At 43.4% G+C, this 25,811-nt stretch overlaps 1 protein-coding gene across 1 annotated transcript in view; it reads right to left on the bottom strand.

The window, feature by feature from the left end:
* Positions 1-25,811, bottom strand: part of ITGA9 (integrin subunit alpha 9) — an 885,057-nt gene that overhangs the window by 166,657 nt on the left and 692,589 nt on the right. Inside the window, exons 22-23 of the mRNA XM_086964777.1 lie at positions 25,135-25,243; positions 13,297-13,404 (exon numbers count right to left, since the gene is read on the bottom strand). Coding sequence (XP_086820903.1) covers positions 13,297-13,404; positions 25,135-25,243 — 217 coding nt within the window. The remainder of the gene's footprint in view (positions 1-13,296; positions 13,405-25,134; positions 25,244-25,811) is intronic.

Genomic DNA, 25,811 nt, shown 5'->3' with positions numbered 1-25,811 from the left:
CGCCTTGCTGGAGTAGTGGGAGTACCTGTTGTAGAGTGATCATATGGAAATGCTCTGAGAGTATATATTGGTTTAGAGGTCTGAGGTCCAATATTGGTCTGAGGAATCCGTCCTTTTTGGGAATGAGGAAGTATAGAGAATATTCTCCTGTCCCTTGATGTTGGAATGGGACTGGCTCTATGGCATCCTTTTCCAGCATAGATAGCACCTCTTTCTGTAACAGCGTGATGTGTTCTTTGGACATTGGATGATGTTTGGGCGGTATTTTGGGTGGAGTAGAAGTGAGTTCCAGGCAATAACCATACTGGATAATTTGTCTCACCCACCTGTCTGTGGTAATAGCGTTCCAGACTGGTAGGAATTGTGTTATTCTGCCTCTGACTGGTATTAAGTGGTCTGGAGGGAGTGTGAACAAGTCACTGTTTGTTGGTGGTGGAGGCTCTGGTGTTATTATCACCGCGTCCTCTGCCCTTTTTATTGTTTCCTCTGTAACCCCCTCTATTGGAACCTCTATTAAAGGTGCCTTGTGTGGTACTTTTAAATGATGAAGATGGTTGGGATGTGTTGCCTCTGCCTGAGCCTCGAAAAGAGGAGCGACGAAAGGCGCTCCTGGACTGTTGGAATTGAAGTGCACCCATGGGCTTAGCGGTGTCAGTATCTTTTTTAATTTTTTCTAAGATAGTATCAACAGCAGGGCCAAACAAGAAATCCTGGTTATTGGGTTGATTGAGTATAGTAGATTGAACCTCATTTTTAAAACCCGAGATGCGGAGCAAGGCATGCCGGCGTAGCAACACACTAGTCTGCATCAAGGGCGCATTTTATAGATGCGTTAGTGATGAATTTCCCTTCCTGTATTAGGTCATTTGCTTTAGCCTTAAAGGGTTCTGGTAGGTGTTGTAATAATCCCTCCAGTTCATCATAGTGTGCTCTATCATAGCGTGCCAGGAGAGCTTGTGTATTTGCAATTCTCCAGGTGTTTTCCGCCTGAGAAGCCACCCTTTTCCCTGAGGCTTCTAAAATTTTTGATTCCTTGTCAGGAGGGGGGGGGCATCACCTGTTATTTACGAATTTGCCCTTTTCCTGGAATTAGAAACAACTAGGGAGTCTAGTGGTAGCTGAGACTTGATAAAAGAGGGGTCTGTAGGGGCTGGTTTATATTTCTTCTCAATTCTAGGATTGAGGACACGTGCCCTGGCTGGGGCTTTAAAGATGTCTGGTGAATGCTTGAATACTCCCTTCAGCATAGGGAGTATACGTACACTCTTCTCTGATGTTGGGAAGGTGTTAAATAGGAAATCCTCCTCTACAGGGTCAGTGTGCATTTCTACACTTGATACTGAGCTGCTCTTTCAAGTAGCTGGTTAAAAGCGACAGTGTTGTCAGTATTAGATGGCTTTGTGGGGTATGTTGAGGGATCGGGTATGGGTTGTGTATCATATGGGTCACCAGGGTCATTCTGATCGTCCCATGTGTAATCTTGGTTTCCTTGATTATCAGGGTCTATAAAATCCTGTTGAGGATCTACACCACCACATTATGATGGGTGGTGTAGGAGAATATGGAACATAAGGCATGTCAGGAGTGAAAGGAGAAGGTGTGAAAGGTCTTGAAGGGGATGTCCCAAAGTCCCTTTTCTTAGGAGGAACAGGAAAAGGAGCTTCAATGTCGAGTCTTCTCTTTTTTTTAATTATAAACTGATATGTGTCTTGTATCAGGGTCTGTATACAGTCTATTTTGTTCTGGGCTCACTGGATCAAGATGAAAAAGTTCTTCTCCTTCTGTCCGTGGCTTCGGTGCTGATGGTTTTGGATCAGTCGCTTGTTTTTATTTTTCTGTTGAGCTTTTTTCGGCTCGACGTCCTTTGTCCGCTCGACAGCTGTTTTCGGCTCGACGGCCTTGTTTGACTCGCCGACCTTCTTCGGTACGACGATCTTTTTCGGGTCGACCTTTTTCGGCTCAATGTGTTTTTTCGGCTTGACGACTTTTTTTGGTTCGACTGCCTTTTTCAGTTCGACTGCTCTCGGCCCGGCAGCAGTCTTTGGATCGACGACTTTCTTGGGGTCGATTCCCTTTTTCAGATCGATGACCTTTTTCGTGTTGACGATCTTCTTTGGCTCAACGACCTTCTTTGGGTCGTCAGTCTTCCTTGGGTCGACGACCTTCTTCGGGTCGACGCTCTATTTCGGATCTACGACCTTCTTCGGCTCGACGGCCTTTTTCGGGTCAACGACTTTTTTTACTGTCGGCGCCCTGTTTTGGCTCTGAGGCCTTCTTTGAGTCTACGGCCTTCTTGGAAGTGTTTTGCCCGATCCCGGGGTACCGGAAGGCTTGGGTATGGTCTTCGGAGACGGGCCGGAAGGCGGGGCTTCTGAAGCGGTGTTTCGGTCGCAGCTAAGGCATTTGGGCGATGCTTTGACCGGAGCCTTGTCTGGAGGTGGAGCAGGGTAGGGGCTTTGGTACTCACGGTTTGACCCGGTGGGATGTCGTCATCGGAGTCCCACTCGTCTTCGACTGTGACAAGCTCTAGGTCGGAGTCCGCTGCCTCTGGGAGCTCATGTTCGTCGGTGAAAATGTTTTCCGGTTCAGGTGCCTGTCGCTGCATCTCTTGTCGAGCAGCTCTTCGGTTCCAGATGGTTTTCTTCGACCACAACTGAGCACAATCTGGACAGTTTTCTTTGTTGTGCTCCGGAGATAGGCACCTGTTGCATACTGTATGCTTATCGCTATGTGGAAACTTGGATCGACATTGTGGGCATCTTTTGAACAGGGTCCTTTCCATCAGCAGGAGGCCCATGTGGTGTCGAAAAGGCCCAACGGCCCGCGTCGATTACCACATATAGATGAAAAGAGTTGTCGAGTCGAGGGGTACTGAGCGGAAACAATACCGTTGAAAGTGTGAAGTTCTTGGCCTTGGAAAGTTGAAAAACTTCGGTCTCGAAGTTGGAGTTGTCAAAGTGCATCCGAACCCAATGGCGGAGAAAATCAATCTGAAGATGGAGAAGATGCCCATGCGCACTGTAGTCCAGGGGAGGAGTCACCTATCTCGTGATACTGCGAAGACTCTTCTAAGACAACAAGGTGCAAACATCCAGACCCAACACTAGGCAGAGATCTATGCTAAGATATGAATTCAGCAGCCCACATGCCTCGAATATTTTCTTTACATCCCTGGCAATGGTTAATGTCTTCTAAAAGTTTATCTGAGCCTTAGTAAGTTACTTGGCATTAACAGGCATTTGAAGGTCAATGGTCAGTATGCGCCTGGACAATAACAAAAAACTTTACTGGCTCTCCTTGAGATATGTCAAACTGGCACAGTTAGTAATACTGGGGTAGGCATGACGTATACAGACTAAAACTGGAGAGCAAGCAAGACTTGACAGCAGTATTTGTGAGACCTGGGATAGAAACTTACTGCTGGGCCCTCTGAATGCCTCTTCCATATATGCCAGATGCTCTAAGCACGTTAGTATTAAACAGAAAGGTTCTAATTATGATGTGGTTCGGACGGCAACCGACAGCTTGTCGGTCACGATCCGAGCTGCATCTATTGCTGCGGTCCGACTGATACATTAGGATGCACGCGGTCGGAGGCAGGAGTCGGAGAGACCAACCAATGCTTTCCGGCGCGCTCATGGAGCCCATCAGTCAGTCGGAAACTCTACATAATCTCTTATGGACGGCGTATCCACCGTCGGGATTATGATGTCGGTTTCCAGCCGCCTTTCCGTATTAACCTTTTTCAACATGGAAAGTCTGTCGGAACTTGGCATTGGGGCCCCTAGAATGGGCTCCTCCCCCCCGGCCCTCCGCATCTGGGGAGCAACTATGGTGCACCCTTAAACTTTCCTGCACTGTGTGGCAGGCACCATGAGGTACAAGAATGATCACAAACTCCCATTTCTCACTGGGAGGTTGTGCTGCGGGCAGTGTCCGTCTGCCGCACAAGCTCCCATTGAGAAATGGGAGTGCGGTCGGATTGTAATTCGAAGTTTGGTTCCTCAATCAAAACAGTGCCGGTCAGAGGCAACTCAGACCGACATTGAAATGAGGCCCAAAATGTACTCTAGGGTTAGAGAAAACTTGGCACCTAGCATCATCTAGTGGTATGCATACATACATTTTTTATTTTTGTTAACTTTAATGAGAACAAAATGAAATAAAACACTTTGCTGAAGGTGTGCGATGCCCTGAATAGAGCCGGGCCTGGAACATAATTTCCCTTCTGCACCCCACCACCGACGGAAAGCGCTCGAGTATTCCACAACTGACCTCTCATCTCAGTAACGATTACATCTTTCGTCACTTGTAAATCCTGTATCCAAAGAGAGTGCAATATTTAAATCATTGTCAAATATTACAAGCTGTTCTGTTGCACACATTACTTCGAAAATTTTGACGGGGTTACAGTGTTTGAGTTGGAATACATCAATGTTTGCTTTTCTTCAACTTCCTCAGCAAAATTCTTGAAGAAGCACATTCTTTGAGCTGAGTTCTAAAAGTTAAAAACGCTGCCCTCTTTTCAGGGGAAGAAAAGAAAGCTCGCTTTCCAGGCCTTTTGCATGCTCAAATATACCTTAGTACCTGGTATCTCATGATGTTCCTACCTTACAAACTCGCGGATAAGAAAGGCTGAGTCAATTAAAAGCTGTTTAGACTCACCAGTATGTGGAGATTAGGGTTATTAAAAAATCCCCTTCGAACTGCAAACCCCATGCATGGGTTCACATGAAACCTGACCTGTTGAGCGATATGCTCGAGCTATGCACTTTGAATGAATGTAGAATGATGGCAGACAACATACGTTTATGCCCTTAAACGAAGACTTCTCATTGGCTCAGCCAATCTCAGCATTCCATAGCAGGTGGTAATAAACATAACTGTTTAGAATGCACTTAAGTGAGCCATATGTCTCCTACCGGAGCCTGAGTCTTGCACTTCCTGCCCTGCTGACTACGCTTAACTCTTACCTTGCTGGTGTACCTCAAAGAGCCCATTGGCTTGACCTCTGAGTTTCATGTATATTGCTGTGATCTTCCACCACATTTTTGGGAAATTCTTATCATCAATCTATGAGTAAGAACCCTCTTGTTCCTATATTTCCCTAATTTGGTTGGTCCTGTGCTATTTCTTTGTGTTTTCCTACTTCCTCCCTCTTTGTATGCTCAAAATGCTCATTATAGACCAATCCTGTACTTCCTTTTGCTCGTAGATGTGTATCGCTTACTGGTTCTATAAAATGCATATTTATATATCCTCCCTTTGCCATCTAACATCATGTCTAGAAAGCCAGGTTCCAGTTATGCTCCTGCGTCCATACTCATTCTCTTCCAAAATTTCCCTTTTTCCTTTCTTTTGTACCTGCAATCTATATTTCCACATAGGGGAAAGATCTTCAGTTGCACTTGCAGAACATTTTGGGCGTTCGGGTATTTTTCTCGCACCTTCTAAGCCCTTAATAAGCACTTTTAGCACTAAAAGTGCACAGAATTTGTAAACTATGACTGCAAACTCAACTTCTTAGGCTCATAACTTCACTCATGAATGCAAAGAGAAAACACAGAAGCAAGTGTGCTCTTTTTTATGTGAAAACTCATTAGCTTGAAACACAAAAGCAATAAACAGAGGAAGTCTTTGTTGATTGTGGAAGTTAGATATATGGTCACAGAGGGAATATGTGTCCGGTATTGTTGACAACAGTGAGGTGCCAACAGCTGACTGAACACCAGAATTCTATGGAATATAAAATGACAAATTGACAATTATGTTATGCACCATAACTAGGTTTGACTCTGCCCTCTATTTTGCCTGTCTCAAGACTTGTAAATGTTCTTTACACTGGATGGAAAATTACCTTTCCAGGGCATGAGCCTCATTACACTGTTGGTTATATGACTTTTTTGCCTTGCTTAGTGATCTTGGGAATAACAATCTAATTAAACAAAACAGTACGCGTTTCCTTAATTAAACATGTCAGCTTTTCTGATTGATGCTATGTTCTTCACTGTTACACTTCACTATGTGTTCTAGGCAGGCTCCTTTGGACCCTTAAAAAAGGGAAGTGAATATCAACATTTTTAAACCTATCTGTGAATTGTATGACAAAAATGGGGATTAGAAAGCTATGTCTGTGAGCATCTGTCACCATCCATCAGCCTCGTTTTTTGATGATGTGACGACGATTTTCTTTGTTTTTTTATGTTTAATGGGGAGATTTATGAGAATTACAAATTGTATCTGATTTTGACACAATTTGGCACTGAGCCTTATAGTCAGATGCAGTAGTAGATGTGTAAAGTTGAGATAGGGTGAACCATTTTCATTGACTTGTATGGATATTAACAGTAGTCCTTATAACAGTTGGTACACCGAATATGCAATCTGGGGTCAGTCACTGGCCACATGGACTTAATCTACACCACTGTCCGTGAATACACCAGAAATGACTGCTGACCCCTTTCTGAACCTGTGCTGCGTACTTGCCTATTATTCCATCCATACATGATTATACCTGTATCCCCTTTCCCCTCCCCCTCCTTTTCCCCTCATTTATGTTCACTGTAATCGAAATCAATCAGCCTCATTTTTCAGCCACTAACATGCCTGTGACACCTCTGCTTACACTGAGTTAGTGGATTTGAACTTGGAAGTAGTACCTCTGAGTTCACTTCATATTGACCTGTGACGGCACTGGGCAGTACAACCCACTCCCAGCCTAGAGTTCATTTACAGAGCTTATTACAAATACAATAATGGTTAGGCGAGACTCCATTAAATTGTGTTGGTCCATACACATGGTAAATATTCACTAAATATAAAAGAGATGTAACTTCACCAGTAATTGCTGTCTCTTTGGACCTAAGGCTCTCTTCAATTACCTCGTTATGGGAAATGTTTCTTAAAATGTTTGAAAAGAGGGGAGTGTCAATTTACTTCTATATCGAAGGTGGAATTCAACTTTATATAAAAACGAATAGTTTCTTACCTGTCGGTGTAGTTTTGCAGCTTGAAGATTTTCTGGATTCACTATACTGTGCATTATTCCGCGGTCTACTGGTTGGGTCCAGAATCGTAGTATTTTTTCTGGCTTTTTTTTTTCATAGCCCAGGTGGGCATCAACGTTCCACCATTTGGTGTCCTCCCGTGACGTCAGCGCGCTTCCCCCGGAAACTCCCACCTTCGGGTGCCATCTTTGGATTCTTTTTTTCTTGTTTTTGTGCCCTGTTTGTTTTATCCTTTTCCATCCTTCTCACGTCCCTTCTTTCATTTAAAGGAACTGTAATTTTGTCTCTTAAAGAGTCTGATTATAGTATAATCTTCATATTTTGTTCCCCTCCTGCCTCATCTTTCTGGTGGAGGTGGGTGGGTTCGCTAGTGAATCCAGAAAGCCTTCAAGCTGCAAAACTACACTGACAGGTAAGAAACTATTCGTTTTGCAGCATGAATCTTTCTGGATTCATTATGCTATGCATAGACTTTGTAGCAGTTTGTTATGTTTGTGGCAGCTGGGTGGAAGATGAGCGTTGGTTGTTGAATATATGTTGAAGCACTTTTTGTCCTACTTGTGCTTCCTTGTTCATTTGTATATCCACGCAGTAGTGCTCGGTGAAGGTGTTCACCGAAGCCCATGTTGCCGCCAGGCAGATGTCTTGGGTGGGTGTATTTGCTAGGAAAGCTATTGTTGCTCCTTTTTTCCTGGTAGAGTGGGCTTGTGCCCCTCCTAGTAGTTCTTGACCTGCCTGTTTGTGGCAGAATTGGATAGTTTGTGCGTTCCATCATGCGATGGTGCCTTTTGTTACTGGTCTTCCCAGGAAACTGCTTGCGAAGGACACGAAGAACTGCTTTGTTTTCCTGTGATCTTTAGTTCTTTCAATGTAATGCATTACTGCCCTTCTTGCGTCTAAAGTGTGCAGTGCCCTCTCTGCGCTTGTGAATGGTTTCAGAAAGAAACTTGGTATCTGTATTGTTTGGTTCATGTGGAAACTTGACACCGCCTTTGGCATAAAGTGTGGGTCTGTTCTCATTACCACCCTGTCATTGTGTATTTGAATGTAGGGTTCTTGTAGTGTTAGCACTTGTAGCTCGCTTACCCTGCGTAGCTAGGTGATTGCTACCAGAAAGGTTGTCTTTATTGTGAGCATCAGTAGTGAGGCCTTGTGGATGGGTTCAAAAGGCGCTTTCATAAGCTCTGTTAGAACTATATTAAGGTTCCATGCCGGCGGTGGCATCCTCTTTGGGGGGCGATCGTTTTAGGCCCTTCTAGGAGTTTCTTTACTACCTGGGATGTAAAGAAGCTCTTTCTAGTCTCCCCTCTTGTGTAGGCTACTATCACTGCTAGGTGTACTCTCAGTGAGGTACAGCTTAGGTTTGTTTTTAGCAAGTGTGTTAAATATTTTAACACTGTTGATCCCTTAGTGATTTTCTTGTGTAGCTTTTCCCTGATGCACCTTTGTGTGAATCGTTTCAATTTTGCCTCCGTGTGGTAGGCCTCCTTGCCTCCTGCAGCACACACAGTGTGCTCTCTGGGGGTTTTAGGTGTGCAAACTCTACGTCTGCAGGAGCCAGGCTGCTAGGCAGAGGCTCTCTGGTACTAGGTAAAGCACCCTCCCGTTTTGCATGGAGGGAAAGTCTCTTCTTTTTCCAAACTTGTGTGGTGGTCACTGTGCCATCTCCACTATTTGTGAGAACCAGGACTGTCTGGCCCACTGTGGTGCTACCAGAATCAGTGTCATGCTGCTGGTTCTGCATTTGCTGAGCACTCTGTGTATCAGTGGTATCGGGGGAAAGCATAGGCAAATGTCTTCGACCAGCTTATCCATAGGGCATTCATCTGGGATTGTTCCACTGGTTGTCTGGATGCGAAGTATTGGCATTTTGCATTCTGGTGTGTTGCAAATAGGTCTATTTTTGGGGTCCCCCACTTCTTGAATAGCTTTTGCATTTCCTGTGGATTGAGCTCCCACTCGTGGAATGCGGATGTCTGTCTGCTGAGCCTGTCTGCCTCCACGTTGTCCTTTCCTGGTAGGTGTGTTGCCAGGAGGTCTATTTCTAGTCTGATGGCCCACCTCCATATCTCCTACGCGAGGTTGGATAGTGCTACTGATTGTGTTCCTCCTTGTTTGTTGATGTAGAACATCGTTGTGGTGTTGTCGGTTTGTATCAACACTCTCTGTCTGTACAGTTGTTTCAGGAAGGCTTTTAGGGCAAAGAACACTGAGCCAGATGTAGGTGGCTAAATACCGGTCGGTAATGCCGAAATCCAGTAAATTTCAGTGTTACCGACCGGTATTTAGCCATTTCTAATGTAGGTAAGGAATCGGTAAATAAGGAATCGGTGAATACTGATTCTTTAATACCGATTCCTTATTGCTCTTGCATTTGAGGAATCGGTAATACTGATTCCTTAAATGCAATGTAGGAAGCACATTAAAGAGTGCTTTTGAGCCTTATGGAATCGCTAATTACCACCAACTTCAAGTTGGGGGTAAGTAGCACATTTTTGCTTTTTGAAATGTGCCATGTGGCACACATCCATGCCTTTAGGGCATGTATGTGCGCCACATGTGCACACATGCACATTTCAGGGGTGCAACAGGGTGTCCTTTGGACACCATGGCACCCTTGAAATACCTCCCGAATACCGAATCTCCGTCCCTTATCTGAGGAATAACCTCCTGTAGGGATGTCATTTGAATTTCTGAGTCTTTATGTATTGGTTTAGGAACGTAGGTCCAAGATGGGTCTTAACGTCTCGTCCACCTTTGGTACGAGGAAGTAGTTTGAGTACACTCCCTTGTTTCTTTCTTTGACCGGTACTTTTTCTATCGCCTCATTGTGGAGGAGTTCTTGTGCTTCCTGTAGTAGGAGCAAGAGTTCTTTTGCAGAGCGTGCCTTGCTTTTTGACCTTCTGTTTGGTGGCTTATTTTCCAGTTCTATACAGTATCTGAACTGTATGATGTTCTGTATCCATTTGTCTGTTGTTATTTTCTTCCACTCCAGGAAGAAGTGTTTTAGTCTGCCTCCTACTGGTGTTACGTGTTCTCTAATCCCTGATTTGAGTGTGTGTAATTGTTTTTTGGGTCTTTTGTCGTGCCCCTACCCTAGATGTGTTGTGTGGGTGGGCATGTTCGGTGCAGCGGGGTTACTTTGAAGTGGGTTGCTGGCCCTCTCTTCTTGTTTGTCCTCTTCCATTTAATCGCCCGCGAAAGGACTTGCCCCAAGGTTGGTACTGCCACGTTTGCTGCTGCTGCCCCTGCTGCGCTTGGTTGTTGTCCTGGTATGTTTGTTGGAATGTCTGGTGTGACGCTCCCGGCTGGTTCCCCCTCTTCCGTTTGGTCTCCGTGTTGGGGTGCTCCTTCTCATACCTCTGAGCTGCAGCGCTCCCATAGACTTTGTAGTTTAATTCTCCTTCAGCTGCGTCAGTTTTTCATCTACTGGTGCACCGAACAGCGTTTCCCCATTGAAGGATGTGTTTAGAATATTATTCTGGACTTCTGGCTTGAAACCCGAAATTCTCAGCCAGGCATGCCTCCTTTCTGTTATCCCAATAATCATGAGCCTGCTGGATGTTTCTGCAGCATCCAGGGCTGATTTGAGGCAGGAGTTTGCCATGTTCTTGCCTTCCTCCACCAGATGTGCTGCTCCCTGCTGTTGATGTTCAGGGAGGAGATTGAGTAGTTGTCCGACCTCCTCCCAATGCTGGATCGTATGCCTGTTGAGTAGGACATTAGAGTTAGCAATGTGCCAGTGAATGGCTGCATTCCTATCTATTTTCCTTCCTTCCTGTGAGGTCTATTCTCTTACTTTCTTTGTCTGGGGGTGGCCCTGAGTTCGTGGGAATTTTGGCCCTCTTTCTGGCTGTTGCCCCAATGATGGAGTCAGCCGTGACGGATCCCTGGGTGTATGGTGGGTCCTAAGAGGAATGTTTATAATTTTTCTCGATGTATTTCTTCATCCATTCATCAAAATCCTTCTTTCTCTGGAGGATACTGTCCATCTTGGCCTCAAGATTTCTCTTCTTCCTCTCCATTTCGGCGGCCTATTCGGCGTCGAGGGTTTCGGCAGGTCTCTTCAATGTTGTCGATGCCGAAGTCGACGCCGAAGTTGCCTTCTGGTCTTTTTCCTTTGGCATTGAGCATGCCTTTTCGGGGATATGCTTCGACGACCTAGATTTCTCTTGGGTTTTCGCCGTCTGCGAGTCCTTTTCGAAGGATCCGCTGGGCTGTTTGTCCTTGGATGCAGCTGCCACCATCGATTGTTTCAGCACCAGTGCTCCTTTCGAGGACTTTGAGTCGGATTCTGGAGATTCTGTCGGGTTTTATGGGGTCGACGTCTCTCTTACCTTTGTCGACTTCATATCGGTCTCTACGACCGTGTAGTCCTCTCGTCCCTCAGCGATGTTGTCCTCTTCTCCACTGGAGAGGCCCAAATGCCGGAGCGACAGAGGATGACCTGGGCCTTACATGTTGTAGTTGGCTATCCTCGGTCTTTTTCTTACTCTGAGGATCTTCAGGGTAATGCAGGAGTTGCATTCCTTGCTTTCGTGGTCGATACGCAGACAGAGGTTGCAAACCGGGTGCTGGTCCTTCTGCGCATACTTGTGGTGCCCATTACAGCAAAATGTAAAAGGTGTCCTGTCCATTCCTGCACTCAGGGGGCCCCTGTATGCGCATTCTCTGTTGGACATCGAAGTTTTCGATCTTCCTCTCCTTCTTCATCGTCCCGGCTCTGTGATCTTGATTTTGAGATGTATTCACCAACTTTTTCTGTGGTTTTCTGCTTTATCTTCTCCTTTTTCTCCCAAAACTCTGGAACCTCTCAGTGACGGTCCAGACCCAATTGCGGAAAAAAGAATCTGAAGATGGCGCCCAAAGGTGGGAGCTTCCGGGGGAAGTGCCCTGACATCACGGGAGGACACCAAATAGTGGGAAGTCGACGCCCATCTGGGCTACGGAAAAAAATAAAAACAGAAAAAATACTACGATTCCGGACCCAACTACTAGACCGCGGAATAATGCACAGCATGGTGAATTCAAAAAGATTCACGCTGCAAAACATCATCCATTCATGTATTTTACACTCTCGTCCCATAGGCTACTCATCACACACATCAACATAACAGCCAATCCGCTAAGATTTCTTCTTCAATCTAACACTCAAAACTTCTGCATACACTCTAGTCATCCCCTAGTTAGGTTTTGGTAGCTCCATCCTGGCTGCTGTTCCTCAGTCCTCACTTGTGACTATGAATGCAGTCCTCCTTTCAACAGTGCTTCTACTTGCCATTCTCGAGGCACTACACTGGCTGCCCATTGAAGCGCAGACTAAAGACAATATCTGCTGCCTAGCTTGCAACTGCCTTAAATCATTCTTTGTCGCGCTCACCTTTAGTCTAAATATGTGAGAATTCATTATAGTTACTGATTGGAGTTATTAGTATGGATCTGAGCAAGAGATCTAGAAAGAATAACTTGAAAGAGAGAGACAAATCTGCATTATTGGAAAAGGTTTCCAGGAGCCCACAGGTGCTGCCATGGCTTGCCCTAATAATCACGAACCACCCTCTCATATGGCTATGCCTTATACCTCACCGAATCACGACATGAATGAAACAATCGAGTGAGCAATAGAAACCATTGGAGTGTGCCTGCCATGAACATTATCATCCAAGTTTTAAAAGGTGAAGAAAACATGTCTTGTCATAGTGGAACTTTAGAGCTCTTTCCATAACACTCAAACATTGTTTCATTAACTCTAGTAGAATAAGGTATTATTCGAGTAGATTGAGGATGTACCAGAAAAGAAACTGTGAGAGTTAGGCTCATTGAGGAAGGTTGTAACCATATCATAGTGCACAGTGACTACCCCACGTCTTGATTTTACAGTACACTGCACTGAATGCTGTATGTGATGGTCATCATTGTGACTCTTGCATGATCCTCTTTTCATGAGTAGAGACATCAGAGATGCAAATTCATGCCACAAAATGTCTTTCTTTGAACAGTAACAGATTCTGATCATACATCAATATTAATGGAGCTTTAGTGCGATTGTTTATCAGTATTTGTAGAATACAACTTTTAATGGTGGCTCCCAAGAGTACATTTATTTTCTTTAAATCAAGGGTCTAAATAACTACATGGATTTTCAGATTGATCTAGTAATCTGCTAAGCCTCCCAACCAACCTGTCAACATCTCCCTCTTCCACTAGTTCCACCATCTGGAAACATATTAGACCTGTGGTAGTCCACAGGCCGAATCACTCTGCCTGAAACATTTCAGTGAGTACTTACCATCACCTCCAGGATATGAAACATTTCTGCGCCACTGCTCGAGAGACGGTTAGGAACCAAAATATTAACAAATGAAGCAGGTAATTTGCTGGGTCCAGCATTAAAAATCTGCAAGGAAATGAAGAACATGAAGAAGTTACTCTTATTGTGCAGATAGGACTGCATTTTTAACAGTTATGGGAATCCATCAACAATGTGGATGGAGAAACAGAGCACATATTCTCAGATGAAATTCTTTTTTTAGTTAAGTATTGGTTCTTCGCTGTTTTGGGAAATTGCACGGAGCTCTTGAAGTATCTGAGAAACAAGACAGTGGTGGAAAAAAGGGTTCTTGATGTATCCTGTTAGCCCGGCTAAATATATTAAATCCCAGCAAAACAATTCCATTATCAACAATCCTTTCCCTGGAAACACAATGACTTGGCTCGTGTGGGGATGTCGTGGGGTAGCAGTAAGAAGATCATATTTTGGCTCTGGAAGTGAGCTGGGGAATAAACTGCAGAAAGTCATTTGCCAGTAGTAACGAATTAACCTAACAGGAGCGTGTCACGGGAGGGAACAGTATTACACGTATCAGTGGAGAAGAAAGCTGTTGTGGAAGGATACTGAATTTACATGGGTCGTAAGCAGGGGGTGAATGAAAAATCATAGGTGAAATGAGCCAGAGCTGAAACCTGCACTACAAAAGGATGGAGAACAATGGCCCACCTAACCCCCCTTCTCTTGATACTATCTCCCCTCTTCCTACCTCTTGTATCAATTCCTTGTTTCCTGTCTATCACTACAGCTGACGGCTTTGAGCAAGGCACAATTGTGCCCATAACTGCTATGATTCTAGAAACATGATAAACAGTGACAATGCTAATACCGAACTTGTTGTATACTATATTGAACCTCGTTAAATATTTTTTACTCAGTGATATAAGATTGCAATCTTTTAATAAACAGGTTTGAAAGAAAAGGATGGAGAACGAGCTACCTTATAAAGAAAGAAATGAAAAAAACAGCTCTACAGCGACATGAGAGAACAAGCCTGGGAAGATAACAAGAGAGTTTGTAAGATATAACAGGGAGTCAAACAAAAGGGGAAATGAGCGTGGAGATGGAGCACGCACAGAAGAAGTTACAGAGGAACACAAAACTTTATTAAGTCCAGGTTATTCACACTCACCCAACATTGGGAGGAGAACTGTAAAGAGCACAGCATGTTTACATATATATGAGCTAAGGCAAGACAGAGTGATATGCCCAGATCTATTCCAATAAAGGTGAAATTTGAAGTTGGCCTTACAACTCAATGCTACGGATTGCTAAGTAAATACATAGGGCCCGATTAAGAGTTTGGCAGTCCTGGAGCGGGCCGCCATGCCAGCGCCCCCCTTCAGAACGACCAAACTGGGCTGACACCACCTGTCAGATTTCAATTTTCGTGGCCTGGCGGGCAGGTGGGCAGTGTGGCGTGGCGTTGCACGGCGGTGCCTTTTAAAGCCATTTAAGTATGCCTTAGAAAGGCACCACCGCAGGACCGCCACAGCACGTTCCAGCACAGCATTGACTATGAAGTCCATGCCTTGTTGGAACGGGGTTGCATGCACACAGGGAGGCACAACATGTGCCCGGAACTCATGACCGGCAGCAGTTTAATGGAGGAAGAACCTCCATGGCACCGCTGCCAGTCCTGAAACTCGTAATATGCATGGCGGTGTCACAGTGGCACCATTAGCATATTGTGAACCCCTGACCACCATGGGACTACCAGGGAACACAGTTCCCTGGTGGTTGCAACGGCGCAATGGGAGTCCGACCACCAAAGTTGTAATAAGGCAGTCAGACTGTCGGTGCGGCGGTGGTTGGATTGACACAGCTGTGCCCCCACGAGTCTGGTGGTCCTTGGACCGCCAGACTCATAATCGGGCCCTTAAACTTTTAGTCCACATCTCTTCCTGGTCCCTCATTTGGTAATTATGACTTGAGAAGGATCTTGGTGTTAGGAGGTTGGGTCAATCAGTAGAAATTATCGCTTAAAGTGGAAAGAGACAATAATCATACTTAACGCCTTAAATGGTGTGTTTTAACTGAATGACATTGTTCATAGAAACCAAAAGATACAGAGGGACAGATTTTAGGTTAGCAGGTAGTGGGAGGTATACAGAATTCAACATTGTGAGTTCTGATTAGAAGATTATAAAGGATGAGCTACACTTACTAGCAAAATATTACATCTCTTTCACATCGCTGCCAACCCACCAACATGATCAGATATACTCTTATTGATCACCCTGTCAGTCTTTAAAGTGTGCTTTCACCATCCAAAGAGTAATCCTAGAACACCTGTGATGCCAGCAGATGTGTTTGGAGTAGGGCATCTAACCAGCTGCCCATGGCTGATATTTTGTGGTTGGATCACCAAGTAACTGAAGCCCCTGATGGCGCCAGTCTGCTATTCTTAGAAGTATTTCAAAGTATCCACAATGGCCACTAGTATAAATGACCAATGGGAATCCGATGGCCTGTATGTGGCCAATGCAGCCACACTAGAAATATTCCAGTCCATCAAGTTTGCCTGAACGCCAAGGCTCCTGTGAGGCCATTGGTGGTTAGACTAATGGATTTTGTAGATTATTACATCACACCACCATGGACCCTAAAATGTAGCAGTACACATTGTTATGTTATGTTAAGTATTCTTGTAAAGCGCTCAAATACCCAAAATGAGTCTTGGCGCTAGGTGAGAGAGCAAAAGAAAAACGACCCCAAGAAAAGAGATTAACCTACAGAGAAAAGCCATGTTTTCAGCACTTTCCTGAAAACTTAGAGATTAGACATAGCTTTGATGTGTAAAGGAAGAGAATTCCTGGCTTTGGATGCTCCAAGCACAAACCTTCTCCTTCCAGTATTCGCCTATCTGATTCTGGGTATTGCTAGCATTTGGCCAAGGCTGAGTGTAAAGTTCTGCCTGCTATATTCCAGGTAAAGCTTCTCCTCAAGAAGTCAGGTCCTATCCCATGCAGTACTTTAAACACAGTGCACAAAGCTTTGAAAATTACCCCTTGTCTCACAGGGAGCCAATGGAGTGTCATAATATATTTCGAGACAGACTGAAATTATGAATTTTACACAGCACCAGGGCTGAAGCATTCTGCAAACTTTGCAACTTATTAAGTACCTGCTGATGAAAATGTAGATACAATTGTTGATCTTTGATAAAACAAGGGTATAAAAGGGAGGATTTTCTTAATCCCCTTAAGGATGAAAAAAACGCTGAAGTCGCAGTCTTAACCTTGCCCAAGAAGAAAGTTTGTCATTGATAAGAACTCACAGATTCTTAATGGACCTGACAGGTGAAGGAAGTGAGCCAAGCTCAGATGGCCACAATTCCGAGGACCAAAAGGAGGGCTGAGCCCCAAACACCAACACCTCCGTCTTCGCGGAATTGAGTTTGAGGCAGTTCAAAGCTACCCACTGGCTGACTGATTTCATACAGTTACAGAATCTTGCCACCAATCCCCTGTCCTCAGTTGCCAATGACACCACAATATGCGGCCAGCAGCATAAGATGTCAATGCGAACAATCGTATCAGTTCAGCCAGAGGGTAACATAGATGTTAAACAGCAATAGAGTGATAGAAGAGCCCTGGGAACCCAACAAGGGAGAGAGAAGGAAGGCGAGATTAAGTCTCCCAGACAGAGCGATTGCTCACAACCAGAGAGAAAGAAGTTAAGCAACTCCCAAGCTGATCCAGTTACATCAATCCTACCCAAACGCTACACCAGCAGCCCATGATTCGCAGTACTAAAGGCTGCTGACAGATCAAGCAGGATCAGTCTGACTCTTCCGCCCTGATCAAGAGACAGCCTAATCTCCTCAGTGGCCTCAATGAGAGCAGTCTCCGTGCTTTGTCCAGCATGAAAACCAAATTGTGTGATGTCCAGGGGATTATTGGTGTGAATATATTACCCCGGTTGTGTATTCAACACTTTTTCAAAAATCTCAGCAGGCAGGGGAAGACAGGAGATAGGCTGACAGCTGCTGGATGACTCAAATTAAGCGAAGGTTAAGCTTTCTTCCAAGCAGAGGGAAATTAACCTGAATGGCACATGAACTGGAAGATGTCTGCCTCTTCAGTCCTGATGGCCTCAGCTGCCAAAATGGCAGCAGAGGGAGGACAAGGGTCGCATGGTGAGCCTGAGTTAGCAGCTTTGATCAGATTGATAACCTCAGTAGTGGATGGAGGTGAGAAAGAGCTAAATAAGGTGCCAGAGTATGTTGGTACAAAATGAGACTCGTCCTCCTAGGAGGCTGAATTCATGGAAGAGAAGTTGTTAAAAACATCCTTTACTTTAAGGCGGAAAGCATCCTTCATCAAATTACAAAAAAGACTGGTTGCAGCCATTGAGTAAAGGCACATTAATGGTAGCGAGTTTTTTAAGAAAACAGTTCCTCAGATGAATTACCAGCAGCCTCAATCTTCCTGGTAAATTATGATGATTTTTCCATGTGGATCAAGGCCCTGTAGCTTGACAAGAAGGTCTTATATTTAGCCTTTTCAGAATTGCAGTAGTTTACTCTCCAACGTTTCTCTTGCATCCTACATGCCTGTTTAAGGGGTTTTAACTCCTCTAGAAACCATGGGGCGGTTGTTGGATTCCTCTTCATCTTAACCCTTTTCTCTGAGCCAAAGCCGAGAAAACGGAATCTAGCCAATGTGAGTAATCTTCAACTGCTGACTCGGCGTCAATGGAAGGACCTAGCATAGTTTGTACCAGCAGTTGAGAAAGCTCATCTGCTTGATTCCTTTGCAAGGCATGAGAGTAGGTCCAAGGTGGATTGGCTGTAAGTCCCTGAAGAGAATGTTTAAAAAAGATGTCAAAGAAAACAGCCCTGTGGTCTGACCATGGTAGGTGAAGCATACTTATATTCCCCAGAAAGGAGTAATTTGAAAATATACCATCAAGGGTGTGCACCGCCCAATGCATCGGCATTTCCACCCATTGGGTCAGACCGAGCGAGCACATCATCTGCAGTAAAGCCCCAGGATCTGAATGGGGATCAAAGTGAAAGTTAACATCACCCAGAACAGTGAAAACACTCAGCAAGCTCTCTTCCTCCAATAAGCAACTAATCTCCCAGGCAAAAATAGAACTTGGGTCAGGAACCCGGTATAACAAGATACCTCTGAAACACTGGATCGCAGATACTAGCACAGAAAGGATCCCCTTCGCAAAGCAGAGACGAAAAAGGAATACAGTTTACCACAAGCTCGGATCTAAACAAAATTGCAATACCGCCTCCACGTTTTCCACCACACCCCAATCTAAGCAAATTGTAGCCGGAGTAATATGAAGAAAATCAGGATTAGAAGTGGAGTCAGCCCCGGTCTCCGTAATAAAGATTAGTGCAGGAGTATGAATTTCACAGAAAAGGGAAAATTCATCTCCATGTTCAATAAGAGGCCTAGCATTAATGAGTGCACAAGGCACGTGGGTGTTACTTTTGTGTATGACAGCCTCAGAAGTGGATAAGGTGGTTGATTTGTTCAAATTGGGACATGGTGGCAAACAACGCTCAGACACTAACCCGCTAAAATGAGCCCACAACCAGGGCAGCATGTATTTGAAACCAAATATCAAAGGTCAAATTTTAATACAGGCAGAGGACTCACTTGAGCGCCTGCAAGCTAGTAATGCCTCGCATGAGTAAGTTAAAAATGGTGAAGCCACTGACCCAAAACTGGCACTGTGCCAAAACTGACACTGTTGCATGGACCGGCGCAAACAGGCATGCCTTAGACGCGCCTTCCGGGCTCCTGTGGGACTCATGCTCTATGCGTCTGTGTAAATAGCCCTCCATGGATAGGGGGCGGGGCATCAGGCATGGCTTGCATGCACTATGTGCGCCAAGTAGAATAATTAAAAACAAGTTGATAAATAAATAAAAAACTAGGGTCCCACAACCCCCGATTCCTGTCTCAGGCTACCATGGAGACAGGAGCCTACTGGTAACCAAAGAAAGTGAGGACAAGTGAACACATAAAACAACTAAAAACAGGGTGTCACCAGTATGAATCATTGTCCATATATTTTCCTTTGTTGGCAAATCTTGATTGATACCCTGTTAGACATGAATCAAGCTCTAATCAGGTTAGGAGGTGCAGAGATCACAACTAGGGATTGGTCCAGCTATTCTGGCCAAGTTGTTTGAAGGATCTGTGCCAAGCAGAAAACTTTCACTCAGACTCTAAACTCTTTTACAAGATAATAATTTTCAGAACACTTGTGGAGAAAGTGGGTTGTGCCTTTGCAGTCCAAGCAACAAAACTCTGCAACCCCATTCCCTCCTTAACAACCAAGAGAAAAAAACTGAAACCCTGTTTAATTATGTTGTTTAGGCACATCATCTTGTGTCATCTATTTTTTAATATAGATCATTATAAACTAATTTGGCAACCCAAGGTAAGCTACAGGACCTGGGTAGCATACGATAAAAGCAACAGTATGGTACTACAATTATTTCAAAGGAAAAATACGATATTAAATAAGGTATTGCAATAAGGGTGAGAGAGAAAAAAAAGGAAAAGATCACACATGAGATTTTCAACAATTAATTACATTTACATTTTTCAAAAACTTTGCAATATTACATACATATATTAAGAAGTTTGTATCACGTTTGCTCCAAAGAGTGCATAGGAAAGTGTTATAGAAGTGCTCATGGTCAAAGTGATAAGGAAAAGAAAAAGAATGGTTGTCACAAAATACTTTTGTACAATTTACAGCATTGGCTCAAGGACCTCGTGTCCGCCAATGTAAGAATGCCTGTTTGAAAGACCAGTTATCTGCGCATAAGCAATAGTCCATAGTTAGGAACTGGTGGTAACTGAATCCTAATGCACCATTCATATGGGTCTCTGTATTCAATCTAGACTTGAAAAACGATGTCGACGTTTAGACCCGACAGATGCATGAGGTGAATTTAACCCTTGCCTGCAGATCTTCATCAGGACAATAGTCAAGAAATGAAAGTTAACCTATAGTAGTGCACATGCACGGGTGGCAAGTAATGGGGCCCAACTCAGATACACCAATGAGGGGGCCCAAGCCTCCTAATCTAAAATTTTTTGATGTAATTCAATTATTCTCTCAACAACCAGCTAACAAGTATGAATCGGCTGGGGCACATAGGATACATGTAGGGTGTTCAAAAATGATTAATCAGGCCTCATCGCTTATAGCCAAATTAATTGAAACTGCGCCCAGAAAAACAAATGAATCATAATGGAATCTCTCTAGGTCATCCGATCCGACTTTCAATTAGACTTTCAATCCATCGGCTGATCCAAGGAGAATCCATTATGATTCATTCGTTTTTCTAGGCGCCGTTTCAATTTGGCTATAAGTGATGAGGCCTGATTAATTTGGCTTAATCATCTTTGAAATTGGTGGTAAATACGACTTTTTTGCGACCAAATTTGCTGTTGCAAAACAATCTTACATCTTCCTGCGATTCGCTATTAGGAAGGGACGCCTTTGGTACACCCCTTCCTAATAGCAACTCAGGAAACCTATTTTGCGAGTTGATAACAGGATATCGACTCGCAAAATAGGTTTGGTACATGCTACAAGCCTTTTTAGCTTTCGCAAATGGGCCAATTTCCCATTTACGACCGCTAAAAACAGTTACACATCTGGCCCCTGGTCCATAATGAATTATTTTCAAGGGCTTTTCAGCCATTTTAAATGATTGAACTATTGTGCAATGTTGGTAATTTGAAACAAATGTTTTGGTTTATCATCACTATTTCTTTACTAACATCCCGTGTGTTTCAGTATGTCACCCTGCATATATGTCGATAGGTCATCTTGCCTAGTACTTTATTTCACAAGCTTTTAGCTGAAGGATGCTTAAGTTAAAACCACTGTACATCTGGTCCTCATCACGTCTTTCCTACTTAAAACCACTCTGTGTAGGTTCTGGAGAAATCATTACATTTTGTATAAGCCAGAAGATTTAAACTAAACACATCTTTTTAAATCCCGGAGCTGAATTTTAGAGCATTCTGTCATGTGTGTGGAAAACATCAGCCTTTTCTACAGAAAAAATGCAAATACTATGGGCTTCACTGTAAAGTTATGAATGCGCACCGAGACATATGTTAGCTATTATAAACGAGATCGTATCATGTCCATGAGAACAGTTGTCGTAGCAACTAAAAATACACTTTCTAAAAGACTACAGAGCATGTTTGTTTCTCCCCTGAAATTACACAAAAGAAGGAGCCGTTTATACACAGTACACATGCTGGACGTGTGTGACTGTCCGTTGGCAATCACAATAATCGTTTTACACTTCTAAATCCATTTAGCAAGACTTGATATTACAGTAATATTGTGGATGCTAAATGGAAGTCAGCTCTGATTGGCAGGGAGCGGGGATTCCAGGGTGGAGATCTTCTGGAAAGTTTTAACACACGGAAAAAAAACTCATGAGCTGTAGTTATTCACACACTTTTTCTTGGCCCCTTCTCCTCTGAAAAAGGTCAGAGAATTACTTTAGTGGAGGACAGGAGTACTTCCCTTTCCAACGTGGAATGGGAAAGGAACATCCCAAAAATTGATGGGTGTGTATGAAACAGTGTTTCTCAAAAAGGGAAATATGATTCCCCATGAAGTAAAAAGACAACAATGTTAACATGAGCAAATGTGATGTCAGCAAGAATCTACATGTGTATGTGTACAGTTTGTACGGGTGCAAATGCTTAAGACTGAGGGTACTTCTGGTAAGATGGAACTAATGCATAGTCTAGAAGTACCTGCAATCCTTTCAAAATTCTAAAAATCATATATCTACACACAAATGAAGGAGTAAAACTACAGGTGTAAGTTTTGAACTTTTTTGTGAATTGAGCACAGACTGAGTGAGAAGGAGAGAGAGAATAAAAGACAGAGATGAAGACATGGACAGAATACATAATGCCAGGAATATATCTTTAATCAGTGCAGCAGGGGCAGGAGAAATGGGGCCTAGGAGTTTAAGGAGTCCACAATTTCCCAGTTAAGGCAATAGTTTTACTATCCAACCGCGTGGGGGAAGTCCCTTGTTTCTTGATTGTATTAAGACCCAGGACACTCTTGCTACGCCACTGTACAATGGGTACTATGTATTATGCTTCTATGAACCATTGAGACAAATAATTAGTAAATGTTACTGTAAAACTATTATGTCATTAAAGAACATAACCAGTGGTTTCCTGATATGTATCTTTTATATTTCATTTTAAATTTCGAAATGCATTTTACAAAAAGTTAAGAATTTGACTTTAAGACACCTGAACATATTGCATTATTTACAGTGATTTAGCTTGCACAAGATAAGGTTCTGCGTTTTGGTTTGAGGGAACATAAGCGTAAAGGAGCTGAGGAACCTTCTCCTGCTAAACCCTTTGCTCAAGAAAAGATGTCTCCTACTGAAAGAAGAACAGAGGTTTACTACTTCTGTTCTAAAAACTCCCTTTACAAATCATTTTCTGACTATTAGTTTTTTTGGGTGATTTTTTCTATCATCCTTCTGTGTTGCTTTTCTTTGAGAAATAGATTCTCTTCTGATAAGAGGTGTGCCACTCAGTACGTTTCTCAACTATCATGCATTGCTAGTTAAAAATACAAAAAATATGCACCGGTGCAAAGTTCTTAGTGAATGGGACTTCACAAAAATATTGCATCATCTCCATTTTAATCATTTTGTACGCAAGTGTGATTTTGTACACCTTTCCCTTGAAAGTGTTAAGTCAGCTTTGAAGAAAAGCTATGCAAAGCATGCACTTGTGTATACAGCGCTGACGTCTAGAAGGGAGTTACTTATTTTAAGGACAGGAGATGAAAGAGAGAGAGAGAAAAGAAAAGTTATTTTGTTTTGAGGGCAAACTATTTTATTTAATTTATTTATTTATATATTTTATTTATAAAGTTTTATATAGCACAAACTTGATCCCGAAGGATATCAGAGCGCTTTACAATTTGAGGCAAAGGTAACAGCTATGGGGGAAGTACACAATTGGTTTGAACACCGAAGCTTTGATCAAGCTGACTGAACAATGAACTGAATGACCGAGCTTTGATCAAGCTGATTAAACAATGACCTGAGAGCCGAGCCTTGACCAGGTCACCAACTACAAACATTGCCTTGATCAGGTTATCAGTTGCAAATACCGACCTGATTGAACAATGGACTGAATGCCAAAAGAGTGGAGTAAAAATGTATAAAAGGCTTGTAAGCTGCAGAGTAAAGCAGCAGCCGCCTCTGTCTTGTTTCTAACGAGCTTGGGACTCTGTTCCATAGCCCGGGTTATTTGAATAAATCTGGGTTCCTCCTGCAGAGGAAGGCTCCTGTGTCTCCTTTTACTAAGTATGGAGGTTATGGAAGACTTTGGCGGTTCCCCCGCCGCCGAAACCCAGTAAGTGGGTAATTCCGGTTCTTCACTGCTCACACTGCTCTTCTCACATCCATGTGCGCTGCTCACTTCTCACATCCAGGTGCGCTGCTCAAACTGCTCTTCTCACATCCATGTGAGCTGCTCACTTTGCACATCCATGTGCGCTGCTCACACTGCTCTTCTCCTATTCATGTGGGCTGCTCACACTGCTCTTCTCACATCATTAATGTGACTGATACACTTAACTACACTAAGGTGGCGCAAGAGCCCTAACTGAATTAAGATGAGACAACCCTTAACTGCACTAGGATGACACACAACCCTTGGTTGCACAAGGGTGACATACAACCTTAAGTTGGACCAGGGTGACACACAACCTGTAGTTGTGTTGTGGTGAGACACGACCATTAACTGTACTAAGGTGGCACACAACTATTTTTAACACCCTTTAGCAGTCATTTAAGAGTAATAGGAGATGCCTATAGAAGTTATATCAAGGACCCTTTCAGGAAAACATAACTTTAAGGTCCATTATGAGGATCTAGACCCACAAAAGCAAGCCTCTATATGGTCATAGCAGCCATGCTGTTCAAGAAACTTCCAAAAGTCTTGCAGCTTCGAGTCATGAGGTCTAAGGTCCTATATAGGGTTTGGCATGTTATGACGGAGTAACCCGTCTGCTAGAATCGAAATCAGACATTAAGACCAAGAAAAAAGTTCATGTAAATGGTTTGTCCAATTTTTCCACATACAAATTAATCATTTCATGAGACAAAGGGAGCCCTGCCATTCCCTAGTACCAGAAAGCTTATTTCTTTCAATGATATGTTGATAGGTCTGGGAATCATCCTGTGCTTCTGTGACAGTTTCTCTTAAGTGACCTCTCCAAGTGCCTTTCTGAGACGTGCAAACTACCCCTGAAATGAATACAGACAAAGTCCCTGTGTGGCCACAAACTCATAATCTGCCATAGTTGCTCCCTTAACTTTGAACTCCTGAGGCTAAGCTTCTCCAGCAAGAATGGATTTTCTTGCATTTCTCTGTTCCTTTTTCCCACGCAGTGCAATCCCTTCCGTTTATTTTCCATTCATTCCACACATGGTGATTTTGGCACAAAAGTCTGAGTGCGTTTTTAGGAAGGTTCATTCTGTGAAACCAATAATTGGTATTCTGCTTGTTTATTAGGAATCTGGAAAGCGTCACATTCAATAGAAAATGTGATCATAATTTGTAAAACCAACAAAGCACACTACCCATACTTAACCCTACTAAAAGAATAAAATGATCGAAAATAAAAGGGTGGGGGGGTGTTCACGTTACAAAACAATAACAGAAAGAGATGTATATTTTCTAGGCTGTGAGGGCAAAGCAATGCGAGAATCATCCCAGAGAGATGAAATTGCCTTACCTGAAAGGTAAAGTTGACTGGCTGGAAATGACACTCCAGATCTTCTAACAAAACAAAGTTTGATGCATCCACTGATTCGCCATAAATAAAGGAGGATGGAGACACGATTCTGAAAGGAAGACATGAGTGAAGTCAACACAGAGAACCACTCTAGAAACCAATGAGTCAAGAGCGCCATGTTCTGCATTCACATCTCATTTCTAGAGTCACCCCTCCCAAAACGACCCTCTTGAGATCCATGACATACATAGAATAATAAAGAAACTGCTGTCCCTTAGAAATTTCTTGACCACATAAAGGTCCTAGCCAGGGAATGTTTATAAAGTGACAGAACTGCAATCTAGTGATAATGGAGTCACGTTTTCCTTATAATACACTGTATTCTGTACCCAGTTTAAAACAAACCCGGTCATCTGTCCCTCCTTATTAATTTTAAGGGGAATTTGCACTCCATAATATGTGACCCGATTGGATTGGAAATGGATTCCTATAGGGTCTATTATTTAGGATCCTCCGTGACCTTTCACCTCCCCCACAACATGCTACTCCAGAAGCAGTCTATCATAATGTGGGTCTATCATTTAACAAGAACAGGTAAAGGAGCTTGTTTTTATGAATTATGGTAATCTGCTCAGTACAAAATTATAACCTTTTTGAAGCTGAATTAATAATGTCAG

The sequence above is a fragment of the Lissotriton vulgaris genome, chromosome 4_1, assembly GCF_964263255.1.
Source record: "Lissotriton vulgaris chromosome 4_1, aLisVul1.2, whole genome shotgun sequence".
NCBI lineage: Eukaryota > Metazoa > Chordata > Amphibia > Caudata > Salamandridae > Lissotriton > Lissotriton vulgaris.
This window is presented reverse-complemented; position numbering and strand designations above follow the sequence as displayed.